Source organism: Ammodytes marinus (genome assembly GCF_949987685.1).
Source record: "Ammodytes marinus genome assembly, chromosome: 5".
Lineage (NCBI taxonomy): Eukaryota > Metazoa > Chordata > Actinopteri > Uranoscopiformes > Ammodytidae > Ammodytes > Ammodytes marinus.
The window spans coordinates 26,218,980-26,238,029 of NC_137234.1; the positions used below are offsets into that span (position 1 = coordinate 26,218,980).

At 43.5% G+C, this 19,050-nt stretch overlaps 2 protein-coding genes across 2 annotated transcripts in view; one reads left to right on the top strand and one right to left on the bottom strand.

Moving 5' to 3' along the window:
• The window catches only part of LOC307250487 (uncharacterized protein), a 31,393-nt gene extending 26,339 nt beyond the window's left edge, over positions 1–5,054 (top strand). Inside the window, exons 2-3 of the mRNA XM_080027598.1 lie at positions 3,298–3,509; positions 4,313–5,054. Coding sequence (XP_079883724.1) covers positions 3,298–3,509; positions 4,313–4,406 — 306 coding nt within the window. The 3' untranslated portion in view covers positions 4,407–5,054. The remainder of the gene's footprint in view (positions 1–3,297; positions 3,510–4,312) is intronic.
• A 2,760-nt stretch (positions 5,055–7,814) lies between these two features.
• On the bottom strand, positions 7,815–19,029 carry csnk2a2b (casein kinase 2, alpha prime polypeptide b). The gene is made up of 12 exons (XM_080028279.1): positions 18,009–19,029; positions 17,469–17,580; positions 16,609–16,710; positions 14,533–14,583; positions 14,290–14,349; positions 14,070–14,153; positions 12,723–12,833; positions 12,094–12,195; positions 11,231–11,331; positions 10,156–10,304; positions 9,012–9,095; positions 7,815–8,457 (listed from the first exon to the last, which is right to left on the bottom strand). The coding sequence occupies exons 1-11, from the start codon at positions 18,110–18,112 to the stop codon at positions 9,019–9,021; spliced, it is 1,053 nt and encodes a 350-aa protein (XP_079884405.1). The 5' UTR covers positions 18,113–19,029; the 3' UTR covers positions 7,815–8,457; positions 9,012–9,018.
• Between the last annotated feature and the right edge of the window lie 21 nt (positions 19,030–19,050).

The window sequence follows — 19,050 nt, forward strand, 5'->3', positions numbered from 1 at the left end:
GTTGGTAAAACAAGTCACATAATCTCACATCTTGCTCACAATGAAGCGAGCTGTTATCTATTGTACATGATTTAACCACCCGAGTAATAAGAGATAAGATAAAGGGTTATTATTAAATCACACAGCAGGGTATTTACAATGACATTAGCCCATTGTAAAGGCGGGGCATGGTGAAGGGTAATAACACTTAACACACACCTCATTTGGGCATTTATTTTATTTGACACGAGCTCACTGTTCCCTTTGTTAATAACACATTGTGATGATCTGCACCTTTGTGTAGGCCATGGTGATGGGCCTCTGGATAGATAGAACACACACACACTCTATACCTTGGAACAGCAGCAGGCATTTATGACTTTATTAAAACTATTATCTCTGCATCACTTTCCTTGTCACATTTGACCTATAGTCTCGCACAGACAAACTTAACAGTAGTAAGTACATTTGGACCTATAACTCTTTCGTTAGACTCTTAGGTCTTAAGAGTCCCTTAGGTTAAAGTTAAGTCAGGGACAATTTAGCACATAATGTTGTGTCACACTTACAACATTATGGCTGCATTAATATAACATAAACATGCCTTTGAGACAGGCACCGAACCCTTAACTGATCAGGGAACCTACTGTATGTGGCAGCTTCGACACTGCAAATGATCTCCTGTCTATAGGTCCTGAGAAAGATCTCGGGGGATCTGTGTTAATATTTCTGGAGGAGGATGATGGGCACAGGCAGGGCCAGGTCACGGTCAGGTGACCAGTGGGTGGAGACACATGAGGCAGAGGGAGTGAACTGGAGATGAGGTATTTATCAGTGAGACCGTAGTGTCATTGGCTGTCGTTGAGCAGCAGTAGGATTTTTTTCATGCTGCAGATGATAAAAAAAAGGAACATAAATTAGGCAAACATTATGATGAACCAAGTAAAACAGCCAATATGAAATAAATAGGGAATGTGATATAACAATTGAATGCCTGGCAGAGGCATATAACCACCAGGCAGTAGTTCGAGTCTAATATTTGCTCTGTTTTCATTCCGTAGCCTATATACATTCGGAAACGTCCATAATATCTTGATCAGAATTTAAAATGAAGTTTCACGTATTTGATTAATCGCCTGAGACAATGAGTTTGATAAATGGTTTGGCAAGCTTAATGTGTCTGCCCTTCTCCTGTTTCCTTTCTTTACAAACTACAGTGAGTGTGTGTGTCACCTCTTTTTGTCTCTTCCCATCAGTGGTGTGTAGTGCTGGATTGATGGACGATATGAAACGCTCCGATGTCTGGCATTGTTCAGGCACGTCACCTTACACTGTGTTGATGCCTCCTCCCCCCCTCACCCTCACAAGGGTATTTTACTATCCACCATGCTTCCACCCACCACCATTGTCTTTTTCTCTCTTCTTCTTCATCCCTCCTGCCATCCACCTCTTACTCCAGCATCCTTTACTCCCAGTTATTTGTCTCTCGTATACAGTAAATCTCTTTTAACTCATTCCCAGATTCACCACTGCTTCTAAATATAACTTACATAACAAAAGACTCATTAATAATAGACTGCAAGTAACTGTGTGTGTAAGTAACTGTGTGTGTGTGTGTGTGTGTGTGTGTGTGTGTGTGTGTGTGTGTGTGTGTGTGTGTGTGTGTGTGTGTGTGTGTGTGTGCGTATGTGTAACTTGAAGCAACAAGCGTGTGTGTGCGTGTGTGCGTGTGTGCGTGTGTGTGTGTGTGTGTGTGTGTGTGTGTGTGTGTGTGTGTGTGTGTGTGTGTGTGAGAGAATTTGTGTTTGTGTGTGTGTGCAATGTGCAAGCGTGACCTCACTGTACTAGCGGAAGTAGACAGGGTTATTCAGTCCCTTACGATTGGCCTGTCCGTGTGTATAAAAAGGGAACACTGCCTCCCATTCTGATCATCATTTCTTTGCCGGCACAGCATCAACACTCGTCCCCATGGCTACTGTCGTTCCTGTAAGTAGCGTGTGTTGTGTATGTGTGCCAATGTGTCTGTGTGTGTGTGTGTGTGTGTGTGTGTGTGTGTGTGTGTGTGTGTGTGTGTGTGTGTGTGTTTGCTTGTGCTTGTATATGAACAATTTGTTTTTAAACATTTCTTCAGTCATAGGATAACAAATAGCTGGATGACTTTTTTCCCCCCCAGTGTGTGCACGGAATAGAAGTAGAAGTGAGTGTTGTGTTTAAGTGCTGTGTGTGATGTGTGACTGCCTGGTAAATGCAGTTGGGGCAGCACAGCAAGCTCAGTGAAAGCGAGACATGCATGAGATACCGTATGGGTTCACATTCATTCACTCAGAACTAAATGCTCTTGTTTGTTAAAAGCACCTTGTCAGATAATGGGAGACCAGAGAGATACTGGGAATGTGTGTGTTTGTTCTCTTTTTCTCAGTACATGACTACTTAATGACACTGTAGTAGGTCCGCTATTGTGTTTTAGGTGTGAGAGAGGGAGAGAAAACAGCAGTTGGGAGGGGAATTCACACGATCAAGTGTCGGTCCTGGAAATGAACCTGCACAGCCCAATGTTCCTTGAATGATTGTTCTCTCATGCATGTGTCTTGGGTTTCGGATGGAGAGGGTGATTTACAAGACTTCTAGAGAGAGACAGTGTGGCTGGTACGCTAATTGAAATGGTGTGATAATGTGTGTGCGAGTGTTGGGCAGTGAACGTGTGTGTGTGTGTCAGAGTTTAATATTTTTAAGTGTGAATGACAGAGGCACACAGCTGAGACTGCAGCCGATCACATGGCCTCCTTCTGCAACATCACACAATGCAGTTATATTAGGAAGGATGAACAGTGCAAAGCCAGAATGCTGGATTTTAATCTTATAAATGAAATGTCACCAGGTTCAAGCTCAGGGAGAAGTTAATCAAGAGATTGTAGACTATAGCAAGCGGACACAATGCATTATCCATGATACATAACAAACAACCCATATGTGCTATCATTTTAGTGGAATGTTAGAGAAACTGTCTTGAAGGTATCAAGCTTGTACAGTAGAGGTTTAGGGAAAATCAAATAATTCAATTAACTTTAAACAAAGTTCATTTGCATTGCCATATTGCATACTTCCACTGGCTCATGGAAACAAGTCCTTAATATATTATTGGCTTTTTACAGTACGTAGGCCTGTACTCTAGGGGCGTATGGGGGGGCATGTATGCTTGTATTCTGTACATGTGGGTATTCAGGTATTATTTACTATCTATGGTATTCAGACTATAACTTTGCGTATATGTATGCAGCAGTTGACACGTTTTGACAACCCCGTCTCTTCTCTCTCCAGTTTGCCTCCTGCTATGGCTGCGCTCAGCCCCGGCAGCTGTTTGGTAGAGGACCCAGAGGGGGCCCATATGGTAGACCTCACCGCGCCCCGCCAGCCCGCCTAGCCTGCCATGCTCCCAGGATGACCCTGAGACAGATCTGTCGCCTGCTGATGGGGATGAAGCAGCTCAGGGACAGAGAGGCTGCCGCTGCTGTAGCTGCTGCTGCCGCCAGGTGAGAAAACTCGGCTGCGATTACCTGTAGGTTGTAGCCGATAACTGCTGAAGTATTTGACATTGGCACTTTACTTCATATTCGTTGATGCAAATATTAAGGCAAATTGTTCAGTGTCATCACAAAATATCCACAGCCTCAAAGTTATCATTTACTGAGCATCGCTTTTAACTGAATGCTCAATCAATCAATCAATATCCTTTATTTAACCAGGTAAAATTCATTGAGATTAAAATCTCTTTTTCAAGAATGACCTGGCCAAGAATGCACTTAACACAAAGTACCACTGAGGCTGATTGGGGTGTATTCAGGGCCACAGCTTTCCAATAATGTACACTTAAAAATGGTTTAAAAGTTGTAACTAATGATGTTATTAATGATTATTAAATATGGTTTGGGGGATGGATGGATTGTTCATAAGTCACAGACCAAGGCAGGAGTATATCAGAAGTTGAATTGAGATTTAGATAAACTGAGGCCCGCCCAAAATTAGGCTACAGCACAACAAATATATCAGTTTAACAAGCATTGCGTCTTCAGGGATGATGACAATCATGGATAGGCAATTAGGCATGTGTCTGTCGACTATTCATTACATTATTGATGCATCTAGGTAGAATTACAAACAGGCCCAGTTTTGACAGGCCCCGGACTGGACAGTGATCACACCACTGATTCTATCAATAGAGGCGGTTGAATAATTGAATAATCTCATGTCACTGCCAGAAGAACAAACTCTCAATCACACTCCCTCTTATTTCCCCCTATCTCTGTGTCTTTTGTTCTCTCCCCCTCTTGCACAGGAAGCAGGGGTGTGCAGCGCCAGAACCCGCGTCGCCCAAGAAATGTGTCCCGAGCGGTCTCAGACACAAACGCTGTGTAAAACGTGTGGGCTGACCCACCAGCCCTGGCCGAACCGCAAAACAACTCCATCACCCAGAAACCCCTGTTGGCCACCCAGTCAGAACTCCCACAGTCACATGATGGGAGATCATCACACTTCAATTTGGACAGCTATAGACGTGAGACTGAGGAAGCTGGAGGACAATGTATATGCCCCGACTTGCGGTCTGCCAGGAGAGGATGACTTGATTCTTAACCAAACCCTGCGCTTTAGAAAGTAGAGTTCTCTTTATATTTTTTTAAGACAGCTTAAACCATTTTTTTATGAGGCTTTTATTGTCTATTAACTCTATTATCCTTGTCCTCTCCTCAAGACTCTTTTAATTTAACATTTTGATGATTGATGTGTGAGATATCTTAACATTGTATTAACCAGGTAACCAATATAACTATTATTTATATGAAAAATTAATTTGTAATCTTATTTAAGAAATTAAGTAGGCTACCCTCACGCCAACTATTTTTGTGGGTATTTATACAGATATAGTACTTTGAATGTGGCATTGATAACCAGCTAACACCCTAAAAAAAGTAACACAATGGCTGAATGTGGCAGATTAACTTAACTCAACCATAGAATGTCAGCTGTTCTCTCTGTTTTTGCTGTTAGTGTGCAGTGTTGTTGGTGTGGATTTGTTTCTTAAACGCGCAATAAAACAAATTGGGACAGTGCATCCAGTCTGTGTTCGTGTGTGTTTGAAAGAAAACATAAATAAAACTTGTCAATGCAATCTATGAAAAATGGCCTAAAAGTTTTGCTCTATAATCATGTTTATCTTTTTTTAAATAATTTACTTTTCTCTATAACATGGAATATCCATTATAAGAAAAATTAAAATCAAGGTTAAAAGACAAAGCAACAGTGTTCTGTTTCTGAATCCTGGTGGATCTTGGTGCACAGAAGTATGTGACTAGACCTGATCCAATTGAGCTCTTCCTCCTTCAGCCCAGTGAGAAGAACACAAACAAATACACAAACACTTTAAACTCTCAAGTAAAATAACCCAAATTGTTCTATAATTTGCAGAAACTAGTGGGTCCATGTAGGTCCCCATTATTTTTTAAGTAAGACGCTGATTGAGAATTTTTTTTAAGGGCCTTTAAATGCAAACATACAAGTGCAGTTGGTTTGTTAGATCTTTTTCCAGACAGCTGCCTTTTAGCTGCAGAAAACAATGCTGAACAACACTTCGTAGAGGCATCAAAACCAGAGTTGAATTAATAGCTCTCTTATCAAAAGACATACAATTAAGGCCTCATATTATAGGATGAACAGTACATTATTGCAAGTGTGTAGAGTGAAAGGACTGTCCCATTTTAGCTTTGCTAGTGACATGGCTCCGGGGCAGTGGCGTTACTAGGCTGTTTTATTCGGGGCTAAAGCCCAAATAAATGTTGCTGCATGCGGAGCCTGTGTCATATCCGCACGTCGCACACGCTCCCAAATGTTTTAGAAACCTAGAAACACCCCTGCTCTGGGGATGAAAATAATGGTTGATCGGTTGGTTGTTGGACCACTTTGGTCTCGACTGAAACATCTAAAAAATGAATAAATAGTGATGGATTCTACTACAGTTTCTTCCACCATGTTTATATTTGTGTGTGTGTGTGTGTGTGTGTGTGTGTGTGTGTGTGTGTGTGTGTGTGTGTGTGTGTGTGTGAGAGTGATCATGTGTGTGATAAGTAGAGAGAGAGACCGGAGACCAGGGGCCCTGACCGGACAGAAGCACTACTGATCAGACAAGTCTGCTGCTTAATATTTCATGGTCGAGATGCTAAAAGGGTAATGCAGTGATCCTGTGCATCCGAGTATACGTGTCTCTACATGTGTGTGTGTGAGTGTACCTGCATGTGAGTGAGGACACTGAGGAGTCAGGTTGGAGAACACAAAGCCAAGCTCTGGTTTCTATACAGGGAGGAAACCAAAATGTAAGGGCCCGTCCTTCACGTACAACATTGACCTATAAAATACACTTGTGTTTTACACTTGATTTTAACTCATATTTGTCGTTTTGTTGTGTTTTAGGCCTTGTCAACTGAGGTTGTTTTAAATGTGTTATAAACGTAGATAAACTTTAACTTGACTGTCACAGTAGAGGTTTGGCATTGTAAAAAAAATAATATATATTGTTTTATTGTGAAATGAGCATTTCTCATATGAAAATATCGTATAAGATTAAATGGAGTGCTACTAAAAGTAAATAAGTGTTCTACATTTTGTTTGGCAGGATGTTCCGGTCTGCCTGTCTTCAATCGTTTTGTCTGAGGAAAAATGAGACTGTTTCATGAACATTTAAAAGTTCCACATAGGAGCTTTAAGAACCTATATGGTGTGTTAGGCAAAGGAAACGGACAGAGCGCCATTCATCATTTCAAGTGGCTGTGAAGTAGTTGTAGCAGGTTTACACGAGTCAAGCTCAGCTTTCATACAGACACTCCAGTGCACACTCCATCAGCTGATTGCTGTCTGCCACTCTCAGTAGTCTGGTCTATTATAACAAAGTGCTGTAGCTGCACTCGTCTCACCAGACAACAACAACTCCAATAAGTTCACACGTGTCACATGGAAAGTCTTTAGCCCTGAGGTGTAATTTTCAGTGTGAGCTACAGTGCTTATGAATCAGGGTAGAGTTTACAGGTTGGGGATTGAAAGAGTGGAAAGCTCTCACCGCCAAGGTAACACGCCAACCTCTGTGTGGGAGTGTGGGTGCGATGCTAGTAGAGGAGAGTCATTCAAACGAGAAATTTGAAAAATGCTATTCCCCAAAATCAAAATACGACTTTAAAAAAAAAAAAATCTCATCCTAGTAGTGCATGGTAGCTAACATGCTAACATTGGGCAGATATTGCTATGCGACTGACATTAAATGAGTCAGTATGTGTTGACGTTAGGACTCTTCTGTAACCAACAAGGCTTGTTCAGAATGAATGTCAAAAGTTGCTTGAATGCGCACTCACTAATCATTAAGGCAGAATATTTTAATTGGACTGACTATATTCAACCATTGTGATATGCAGTGTTACTTCCATATTAGGAGCTTAGTTAAAGCCAAAGAAACAATCATGATGTAAAAGTTGTTACTAAAAAGTGTGTATTAGGACATCCTAAATCTTTTTCTGGCATACTAAATAGTATGGAAGTATGGGGATTGGAACGCAGGGCGGATGTAATAGCAGTTTTCCATCTTGACATTCTAAATCTGTTTTCACAGGTTGTGTGGTTCTACTCATGACGAGCAGATCAATCTCTTATGTATCAAATGAGCTGCGTGGATGCTTGTGGCGTTTGAAAAAGAAACAAGCAGTAAATTCACTCACTCGGGACACAGGCGGAGTTCATCTAAATAAAAATCATTTATTTTTCATTAATATTAATATTATTATTATTATTATCATCGTCACCATTCTATCTATTGAGAGTCCACCATGCCACTTTCAGAACTGGAGAAGTGCTAAGATGTCCGTCTGTCTGTCTGTCGGGGTACAGGGTGGGGAGGGGGGAGGGGGACAGACGGACGGACGGAGAGGGAAGAGGAGGAGGGGGGAGGGGGGGGGGGCGTGTACAGGCTCACACTCCTGTTCATTCTCCATGCTGATGCAAACAAAGAGGGGATGATGTGACAGATATGGAGGAGGGATTGAATTGTCTTTAAAAGTAGTTTGTCCTTGTTGACCTACATGAGATTGAGCAGTGTGTGTGTGTGTGTGTGTGGGGGGGGGGGGGCGGGGGGGGAGGCGATGTGGGGCCCAGCATCAAGCTCATTGGTCAGGCAGCCTGGACAAGCCAATCGCAGACTGATACAGAGGAGGAGGGTGTTCATGTCTGCGTGTGTTTGTGTCGAGGGTGTGCTTGCATTGATGTGTGTGTGTGCTTGTATGTGCTTGTGTATGTATGTGTGTGTGTGTGTGTGTGTGTGTGTGTATGCACGTGTAACTGGTCAAAGTTACTTTGTTCCATTGTCACTGTACACTTGTCAGAGTTACTGTCACAACCAGGTACAAAGTTGAGGTAACAAACACCCTTCTTTTTCTTCTTTTTCCACTTCTGTAGAGAGAAAGAGAGAGAGAGTAGGTGAGTGAGTGTGAGGAGGACATCATCACAGCCAGAGGTGTTTGACTTGCTCAGCCTACCACACTGTGAAAACAGTAATGGTGAACACGGTGTCACCTGTAAATAATGCAGCCCTCTAGACCAATCATGAATGGGTGACAAATAAAATAGAGACCTGGATTAAGGAATTTACAAAACACTCTGGAACAAATGCAAATGCTAGCGTTTTCCTTTCAACGCATCACTCGTCTGTACATCCCTTTTGTCTCGACTGGTACCCTACGGTGAGTATTCTCGCCAAAAAGGACTGTAAGGCGGTGTTAATGTGTGAATATGGTTTAGTTTTAAAGACTTAAAAAAAAGGGATTTAAAAAAATAGTAGTTATAGTAGTGTAAAAAAGATTAAGAATCACAAAGCAGTTTGTGTCCATGTCTCAGATCCGTAGACATTGACCACCTTGGAGGGTATATTGTCAAATTGTACATTCAATAATGTAAATAATAAAAAATTAAAAAATAAAATACACAACATTTCAGTCAACCGTTACCTGCGTTTCATCGCGCTGTAGTGTTGCCACTGGAAACCATGTTGTTGTCAGAGTTGGACAGAGACTGCTCTTTTATTACTGGGTCTGCAGAGAGAAGCAGGAACATCCCCTACACATGTCAGTTGATGCTACTTGGAGCTGAGGACCATCTTTAACACCCAAACAAACATTGAAAAAACACAAATTGGGGCTGCGGTGCCAGAGGTAAACATTGATGTGAACAGTGGGAACACGCTTCTTGGGCGATCATATTTATTGACGACACCGAAACGAACGCTCACTAATGTGTCGTACAGAAGCCCATTACCTGAAACCAACAGCAAGTGCGATATTATGCGTGAGGTCACCCAACATGGATTTTGCCCTGAAACTGTAGCAAACTACATCTAGTAAGTGTTGATTAAAATCAAACCTACGTTAAACTACTGTTACAGTCTGCAAGTATTTTCACACCCTCATTTTTAGATTCTACAAAAACCCTCACCAAGCCTCACTGTATCCCTAACCCCGGAATCCCATTGGCTGCGCGTGCGTTGCCCTACGGTTTTGCTCCATGCGTCCACGTCCGTCAACACTCACCGGCCCTGTTTTTCAAAGCAGGCACGGCCAGCGCCGGCGGATAGCTGGAGTCGTGAGACCGAGGAGTTCCCGCGGTAAGTAAAAGTGACGGGCGATCGCGCTTGATAATATGAGTCTGTATGTGCTATTACACAACAACAAACGCACAAAAGATTATTGTTCCCGAGTAAAAGAACAGTGGACATGCTTGCATGTGTCTCTGTTTTGAGATTGTTACCTGCAGTGTCTTATTCTGAAAATTAACCGGATGTTTTATTGTTTTGTCGGCGTCTGTGTTCCTGTATCTCTCGATGTGTTCTGTGCTAAATTGATGCAGTGAGCTCCGGCATCCGGCAGAAATAGAAGCAGTGCGTATTTCACCGGACGGCCGGAGCAGCGGAGCAGAGAGACGGTGCAGCTGAACAAGTGGACGCTCACACACTGACTAAAGTAAAACGGACAGGCAGCTGGTGGAGTTCAGCCTTTAGGTGCTTTGCCTGTGTGAGCAGTGTGAGCTCTGTGTGTGTGTGTGTGTTGTGTTGTGGTGTGAGTGTGTGTGTGTGTGGTGTGTGTGTGTGGAGCTTACAGAAGTAGGGGTGCTCCATGGCCTCGGTGGCCGTCAGCCTCTGTTGGTGGTCGTAGCGTAGCAGCTTGTCTAGCAGGTCCAGGGCTTCTGGACTCACCAAGTGCTGGTTCTCTGTCTGCACAAACTGTTCCCAGCGCTTCCTGCTTTGCCTGCGCACACGCACACACGCACACACACACAGACAGACAGACAGACGCACACACACCCAAGGTTTGAGGGGACGTCTACTGACAGTGCTGCTACTATCAACAATGACATTACATGTTGTTTCCTGTGTCTGACTTGTATTGGTGTAAATTATTCCCATACAGTATTCATTGTGAACTCCAGAGTGTGTTTCTATGTATGTTTCATTTGCACATTGAACACAAAGAATAACCTGAGGATTGGATTGGTTTCAGCAGCAGTGAGCAGGAGTGTCTTCTGCTAGTGCCACTGCACTGACACAGTTATAGGAACCCTGCATTGTTTACATTCTGTGCACCACTCGTATGCAGTGTGTGTGCATGGGTGAAGATGATACACATTTCTTGCGTCCTGCACTATTCTAGCGGTCATCAGTTGGCAGTGATTAAAAAAAAGTAAAAAAAGGCTATGCAATAAGAACATGGATGTAAACAATCCAGGCTTGAATTATTTTTTTGAAGAATAGTTTCATGGGGAATAAATAGCTTTCTAAAGTTCTGTCCATTTTTTAAGGATACGTGCTATGTTATGATGACAAACACAGAATATGTCAACGAAGAAAAACTCAACAGGGTACCGTTTAGTCTGTGACATAAAAGGAGCCACTACACCTACAACCGATTTTTAAAAGCAGGCTCTCGTTTGCCCCCTTTTTATTTTTAACGATTTCCTGACATCTCCCACAGTGACAGGGGTGTGTGTGAGCATGACTCAGAACGCCTCTCACATCTGTCCTACGTCACCCTGCTTCCCCCGAAGAAGACTTTTGGCCCTGTGTTCTGATTCGACTCTTTTTTTTTGTTTGTTGTTGCTACGTTCAGCTCTGGCTATGCTGCACATCGGGACAAGTGGAGTGTGATGTGAATCCCAGAGGCAGAGTTAGACTCACTGTCCCAGCAGGTCTTTGAAGCGCGGGTCCAGTTCAATGTGGTATTTACGCAGGTAGCCGAACAGCTCGTCCGTCCCCAGGACCTTGGCGATTCGCACCAGCTGGAGAAAAACACAACAAAAAAGGGAAAAAAAATCTGTCACATTATGGTCAATACATTTATTTAATTTAATAAGCCTACAGTGTGGACAATCTGCTGTAGGTTGTAGTCACCCGCAATTTGTGTAACCTTCATTTAAAATGTGAGAAACTCTCAGTGGCCCTAGCTCTGTTTGAGCTGAACAACAGCGCCCTCTTGCTGTCACTACTGGGACACTTGAGAGAGAGGCACTACACCTGTAACACCAGATAAAAAAGGTCCTGGATACAAATACGCCTCGTTTCCACCGAGTAGAGCGGGTCGGGTTGGAGCGGCTCAGAGCGTGACAGCTCGCTTTGAAGAATCTCGGTGGTGTTTCCACCGCCGACGGACGGCAGTGTGTAGCTCCACCTTTACCCCAATGGAGGAGTACCGAAAATGGGAGCGGCTTAGAGCGGTTAGGGCTTGCTTATATCCCTACCCTACCCAACTTTTGGCAAATGGAAAGCCAAAATAACCTTACCAAACCGCTCTGACCAGCTCTATTCAGTGGAAACGAGGCAATATGCAGGTCATCTCCATTACATGTTTGGCACTTCCTGTGTCTAAGTGAGACAGACACAGGATGCCCCAGGACGCTGAGAAGCAGGTCAGACTTTTGGATGTTGCATAAATTCACATATCTGTCTCTGCTGCTGTTGCATCCCCCCCCCTCCCCGCGTGTGTGTGTGTGTGTGGGTGTGTGTGTGTGTCTGTCTGTCTGTCTGTCTGTCTGTCTGTCTACCTGGTCGTAGTTGTCTTGTCCGTGGAAGAAGGGCTCCTTCTGAAAGATCATACTGGCCAGCATACAGCCCAAGCTCCACATGTCCAGACTGTAGTCATACATCTGAAAGACAAAATCATCAAACAGCACTGCCGATGATGAGAACACAGACATCAGAATTACCCACGTGTGTTGACCATATTTTTATCATTGAACGTGTACCCTATTTTAGAAATGTAAAATGATAACGCATAGCAACGCTAAGCCCATATCTGTCATATATCTACACACAGGTAGGAGTAAATATGTCGTCATTTTTTATGAGAATTTAAAACGCGGCATTAATTTTCGTGTTTCAATGTGAATAAGGTTTGTAGATGTTCTTCCAAAACATCTTGGTTCTTCCCGCCTTGAAATATAACTTTAATAGAAACATACGTTGTTGGTGTTAGTTTATGTGTCTGTGTGTGTGTTTCTGTGTCTGTTTGTCTCTGTCTGTGTGTGTGTGTGTGTGTGTGTGTGTGTGTGTGTGTGTGTCTTTTTTTTATAGTGCAAGTGATGCAGAGAATAAAGAACATTTTCAGAGTCTGATCCTGGACCAGCGTCAGTTGGCTGGAGTGTGTGTGTGTGTGTGTGTGTGTGTGTGTTACCTGGTAGTCCACTAGCAGCTCTGGGCCTTTGAAGTAGCGTGATGCCACTCTGACGTTGTACTCCTGGGACGGATGGTAGAACTCTGCCAAGCCCCAGTCTATAAGACGTAGCTATGGAAAAACAACAAAAGGAAATCCTGCTTTATCTTAACGGTTTTGACACATGCACCCTGCGTTCCAATCCCCATACTTCCCTAAGTATGCCAGAAAAAGATTTAGGATGTCCTAATACATGCACATCAATTGTAGTATGCTGAAAATACCTAGATGCCCCACAAATTCCAATAGCATTTTGGAGTATTCATCTTTATTCTTGACATTTTTCGATATATTGAAAAAAAAACCTTCCTTATCTGATTTTTTTTTCTCTCCCGTGGCCCTAAAACTCTTCTGTACTTTAGTATGTAGTGTAGTAAAACTAAAGAGTATGTGACTTGGAACGCAGGGTCAGTTTAACTAAACATCAGATGTAACCTAATAGGACCTTTTGGCTATTCACTCGCACTGTAATAATATGTGTGAGAAAATAGACTATGCTTGGTACAGTGTTAATTCACTTCTATGTTTGCCTGCTGCCCCCTGCTGGCCAAGGTTAGAATGGTATTTCTGGAATTTAATATGGTAACGCTCAGCATGTTATAAAAAGGCATTAAAGTAGTAATCAGAGGAAAACACGTTGAAAAAATTGTAATATTCTATTTTTTCTTCTATTAATGTTGAGGAGGAGCATATGTGTGTGTTCTGCCCAAACTCCAATCTCCATGAATTCTAGTAGGGTTCAAGCTCAACACATCATGCCCGCTGAGTACCTGGACCCCCCCCACACAAGAAGTCTGTATCCTAATGTTTAAACAAGCAGCGCATGCTAAATATTATGATTGGCCATTGCTGCTAATGCATATTTTGTTCGGAACAGTGACAGTGAATGCTGTAATGAGTTTGGTGCAGAGATAGAGATTGAGTTGTAGCAGCAGGCAGCAAACAGAAAGCAACAGAACACACTTTAATTCGAAAGGGAAAATAGTACGCGTCGCTGTTATTTTGGGAGCTCACTCCGACTGTATAGACACATTACATAACCCCAACATGTGTATAAGAGAGCCAACTATAGCATTACAGTAATCTAACTCTTTACCTCATGGGTAAAATACACACACACACACACACACACACACACACACACACACACACACACACACACAAAAAAAATCATTAAAGCAAACACACAGTGAAAGAGAGAAGAGTGGAAAGAGTGTGGTGAGAGATCATTTTGATAGTGTGTGTGTGTGTGTGTGGGTGTGTGAAGACAAAAAAAGAAAAGAGAGCTATATATCGGGAACCGCCTACCTTTCTCAACTGGTGGTCGATCATCACATTGTGGGGTTTGACGTCACGGTGCATGATTCCCATACTGTGACAGTAGTCCAGAGCCTTAGCAGACAGACACAGAAAAAAACACAAGCAAATGTAATTAAACATGTGTATATAGTCTTAGCATTCCGTGGCAAATAAAAGACTTAAGTGGCAAAATGGCAAAAAAAAACAGTTGTTATTTAGCGAGTCTCACCTTCAGTAGTTCAAACATATAGAAACGGATATCATAATCTGTCAATTTCTGGTACAACTCCTGCAGCGGGGGGGAAACAAAATTCACATCAGGACTTCAACGTTACATTTTAATTTGAAAATGAGTTGACCCCCTGCGCCGTTGGCCCCCCCCCCCAACTGATTGAATACAGGACATGGCAAACAGCTAGCCCCCCACCCCCACCCCCCAGACGTATGGAGAAGAGAGGTGTGTTCATCATACCTTGAAGTCTGTGTTATTGATGCATTCAAAGACCAGCGCCGGAGTTCTGGACTGTACAGCCAGAGAGAGGAGAGAGAGGGGGGGGGGTCAGATGGGGTCAGACGGGGTCAACAATAACAACCAATGAAAAGAGAGCATGATGTGCTTCATTACTGATTCAGTCACCTGATTATTAACAGATTAGAAAAGCCCCCCCCCCGCCCCCCTCCACTGTGTGATCCTAGCCATTGATGTAAGTGAAGTGAAGTGCACCCGACAAACAGTGAAACCCTCTGTCCTGGTTGATGGTTATGGAGTTATTTTCCTATCTTTAATCAAGAGCGTGGTCTTATCCATTTGATTTAGATTTATTTATTTATTTCAAGTTCATGTTTGTAATTCTTTCCCCTCAAACGCTGCCCTCACACTCAAATTATCTTTTGATTCAAACTGTATGCTTGTGCTCAAATATATTGTTGCTGTTGTCTGCGAAAAGCCAAGGATCTCACGTATGTTTTTTTATGTTATTTTAATATATTACTGGAACCAGTTTTTGTGTGATTTTTTTTTATTTAGCTGGCAAGGACTGCAGGTACGTGTCAAGGTGACGTGACACTGTTTTTCATTCAGCCGGGTGGGAGTGGATAAACCAGGGTTAAAGAGTACCCGGCCGTACAGAACTCTGAAAGAAGTAAAGCCAGCGCACCACGGGCCGTCACTATACACAATATATATGAAGGCAAGCATACAGTTAGAGCAGGAGCAAGGAGTCAATCTTAGAGCAAGCCGGAGCAATTTGAGTGCGAGGGTCGAGTTTGTGGAAAAAATAACTAACCCTGCGTTCCAATCCCCATACTTCCCTACTATTTAGTATGCCAGAAAATGATTTTGGATGTCCCAATACTGCACGTCAATTGTAGTATGCTAAAAAAATACGTAAATGCCCCACTAACTCCAATAGCATGTTGGATTATTTGTCTTTATTCTTGACATTTCTCAACAAAATGAAAAATAAATATCCCTTATCTGATTTTTGTTCTCTCCTGTGGCCCTAAAACTTTTGTGTACTTTAGTATGTAGTGTAGTAAAAAGAAAAAGTATGTGATTTGGAACGCAGGGAAAGTCTGAACGTGAAGTCAATAAACCATGCTTTCAAATCAAAAAGACCATGCTCTCGAATAGAGATGGGAAAATAACGGCAGATGGGCACTTGTCCAATAACTGTGAATATACTGTAACTTGCTGACCCCTGTAGTTTATAGGAAACTTGACCACAAACAAAAGGCCCCCCCTATCATCACATCCAGTTGATTATCAACAATCAATTGCTCCCAAAAGCGATTATACAATTTGCAACATGGGCAATCACTCTTTAAATCCATGATTTCCTTAACCCCATCATTAGGCTGTTGGCAGTTGCTTACTTGTGCCTTTTACATATCCAGTAGCTGTTTGATCACACACGCTGCAAGAAAAGTCATTTTAGTTGGATCGATAAGTGTAATAGTAACCGAAAAAAAGTCAATCATATAGTCTATATATACGGTAGTAGGATTTCCCTAATTAACTCTGAAAAGGATTTGTTTTAACAGAATGGGGGACACTTCTGTGTTAATCTAAGATGCGGCCTACTTCACAAAAATATGTATTTTAAAACGCAAGAATAAGACACTGAATATTGTAATTAGGGATGCACAGATACATTAAGTTACATTATGTTAAGCGAGCACATAATGGAGTAAGGAATTGCATTCAACTTTTCATTTTTAACTTAACATTTTTGTTTAAAAAAAAAAATCCATATGTAGATACTATAACCTCAAGACACTTTACACATAAAAGACAGACCACAGTGGATCCAGTGCAGTGAGGTTTCCAGTTTTTTTTAAATTGACCAATGCAAGCCACCGCCAGTTCAGGTATTATTGGAACGGCACAAAAAAGCCACTTGATCCCTAACTCTTAACGTCCTCATGGGAGTGATCAAAGCAAACGCTGAGTAAATGTAATCGCACTAAATCTTTAAAAAAAGGAGTCATAGTAACGCATACTAACATATGCTGGTAAAGTAAACACACGTGGTGTCGGTGTGCCTACCACTGGGTCTTTGACTGTGTCCACCAACCGGATGATGTTGGTCCCTCCTCGCAGGTTCTCCAGGATTTTGATCTCTCGCTTGATCTTCTTCTTCTTGACCGGCTAAAAAAAAAACAGAAGAAGAAAAATAAAAACAAGGTAAACAGGTATGGGAAAACAACCACCTTTAAAGCAGACATGTTGTTTTCCCCCGTGAGCAAACTGATGCAGGGCTCTGTCAATCTCTGCACCCAGACATTTTTAGTGCCAGCGACTAGGTTTAAATGACTGACAGATCAATTGACACCAGCGTGGACTCTGTCCTTTCCTAAATGGCATGGTGACAGGCATCCCAATACTCTGGTGTCACCACAGAGAGAGAAAAAAAAAGCTGCTGCAGCAGGAGGTATAGAGGGAGGCCCCCATCGATGGTTAGAGGCCATTTTAAATGCTGCATTTCAATTATTGAGATCAACTTTTTTTCACTGGCAGCAGGGGTCCGCTAGCTGCCTTTTCCCAGTAGGGTTGCAGCAGGCAGCTAATGAACTTCATTGTGGTCTGATCTGGAGCTGAATTTAGGCTTAAGAGAAAAAAAACTATCTGCATCTATTTTGATCATCAACACAAAATTATTCAATGGAGCATTTCACAATAAGACGAAGAAGAATTTCTTCTCACAAAACGAAAATGATCTTGGGGACATTGTCAAATGGTTTGTTTTTGTGATCCTCAACAGAGCAAAACCCTGGGGAGGGGGGTTGGTTGGGTTGATAGATTTTCACACTGGTACCGTCAGTAAATTCTTCATTTCACTACACTCATTGAAAGTAATATTTGTCTGTCTCAGCCCAGGTCAGAAGAACACTCAGCTTTCCTCTCACCTTCAATATCTTGACCACCACCTTCTCGTTGTTGGTGATGTTGATTGCCTCAAACACTTCGCTGTACTTGCCCCGGCCCAGCTTACGAACCAGCTGGTAGTCCTCCTGGTTGCTATGGGGACAGAGGAGAGAAACAGTGTCAACAGCAGCATGAAAAAAGATGAATATTTTGAAGTCCCCAACGTGAGAATCCAGTCTGTGAGTGTGTGAGAGCTGGTGCCAAGTGTTCTTGTCACTCAGACGCCTGTGACGAGATCTGGAGTCAGTTGTTGAGCGTGGGCACGAACAGAGATGGAGGAGGTGTTAGACAGAGCAGAGCACAACAGCAAGGCAGTGGGCTGGGACACACACACACACACACACACATTATCATAATATCTTCACACATGCACAGCAAGATGACTAATAATAATATTAGCCCATCTGCCACTTTCTTTCCCTCTTCTACAAACTAACCACGCACGCACACACGTCTATGTGGTGTGTGGATAGACATCAACATCACATGCAAGTTAAAAGTTAAACAGTAAATGTCCTCACTTCCAGTTGGGTACGTGGGCCTCGTAGTCCCAGTATTCCCGGCTCTTTAATGTGTTGACGTCTGCGTACACACGGGACTTGCTACCGGCCACCGGACCCGGCATGGTGAGACCCGAGACTCGAGCGGTGTTTTTTTTGGGGGGCGGGGAGGCGGTTGTCACAGGGATGACGAACTGGGTCGAACTGCAAAGTGGGGGTGGATGTAGAGGGGTAAACTGGATTGTGTGGGTGTGTGGGGTGGAACTGGCCAGTCAGCTATAGACTACTTCCAGATTGAGAGAAAGGAAGGGATAGAACCAAAGATGTACGCCGGGGATCGCCGCAGCCAGTGCCCGCCTAGAAGCGCTCGTCGGTCGGATTGTCAGGCGCAGAAGATCCGCCGACGGTGGGGCTGATCAGAGTAGGGACGTTGAGCAGCTGAGATTATACACAGGGGACGAGGAGGCATCGGGTGTTGAGGTAGAGAGGGAAACGGACCCCTAAAAAGGCCACAGATTAAGGAAGAAAAAGGGGTGATTTCAATACCACGGGTTAGCTACGTGTATTCTCTTTGCGCGGCCCAAATCCGGTGCGCTTTAGGGGGAGGAAACGGGTGGGCTTCCTGCGCTAGTCGATGGATGGTTGCAGAGACCGGGGGAGAGGGAGGGGGTTGTTGCCCTCGGTCGGTGGTCCAGTGTTAGCTATCAATCAGCTGTTGATATGACGGATCGGTACCAGCAGTGGGGTCGACGGGAGTAGGGAGAGAGGAGAGGGGGGAGGTGGAGCAGCAGCAGAGAGAGATCGATGCTGTTAGCTAATGTTAGCCAGTAATGCTACTTCAGCGCTGAGTAGATGTCGCACCGACGACGGGGAGCGCTTGGCGCCGTGCACCACCATCGGCGGAGCCCGCGTCATGTGATGGCGGCTGTGCGGGGGTAGTGGCCCGGGACCAGACGCCAGACTGAGGAGGAGGGCCCGGGATTCTTCTGCAGCCACAGACCTCCCCGGTCGGTCGAGAGCGCAGGGACGGGAAGCGGATGATTGCGATTGAAGGGCTGGAGAG

Bases quoted from the DNA above. Each gene is read 5' to 3' on its own strand.
- csnk2a2b (XM_080028279.1), bottom strand. From the start codon at position 18,112: ATGCCGGGTCCGGTGGCCGGTAGCAAGTCCCGTGTGTACGCAGACGTC. The intron at 16,711-17,468 runs GTGAGAGGAAAG...TTTTTTTTTTAG, and splicing joins TGGTGGTCAAGATATTGAAG to CCGGTCAAGAAGAAGAAGAT. The intron at 14,350-14,532 runs GTATGATGAACA...CCCCCGCTGCAG, and splicing joins TCAATAACACAGACTTCAAG to GAGTTGTACCAGAAATTGAC.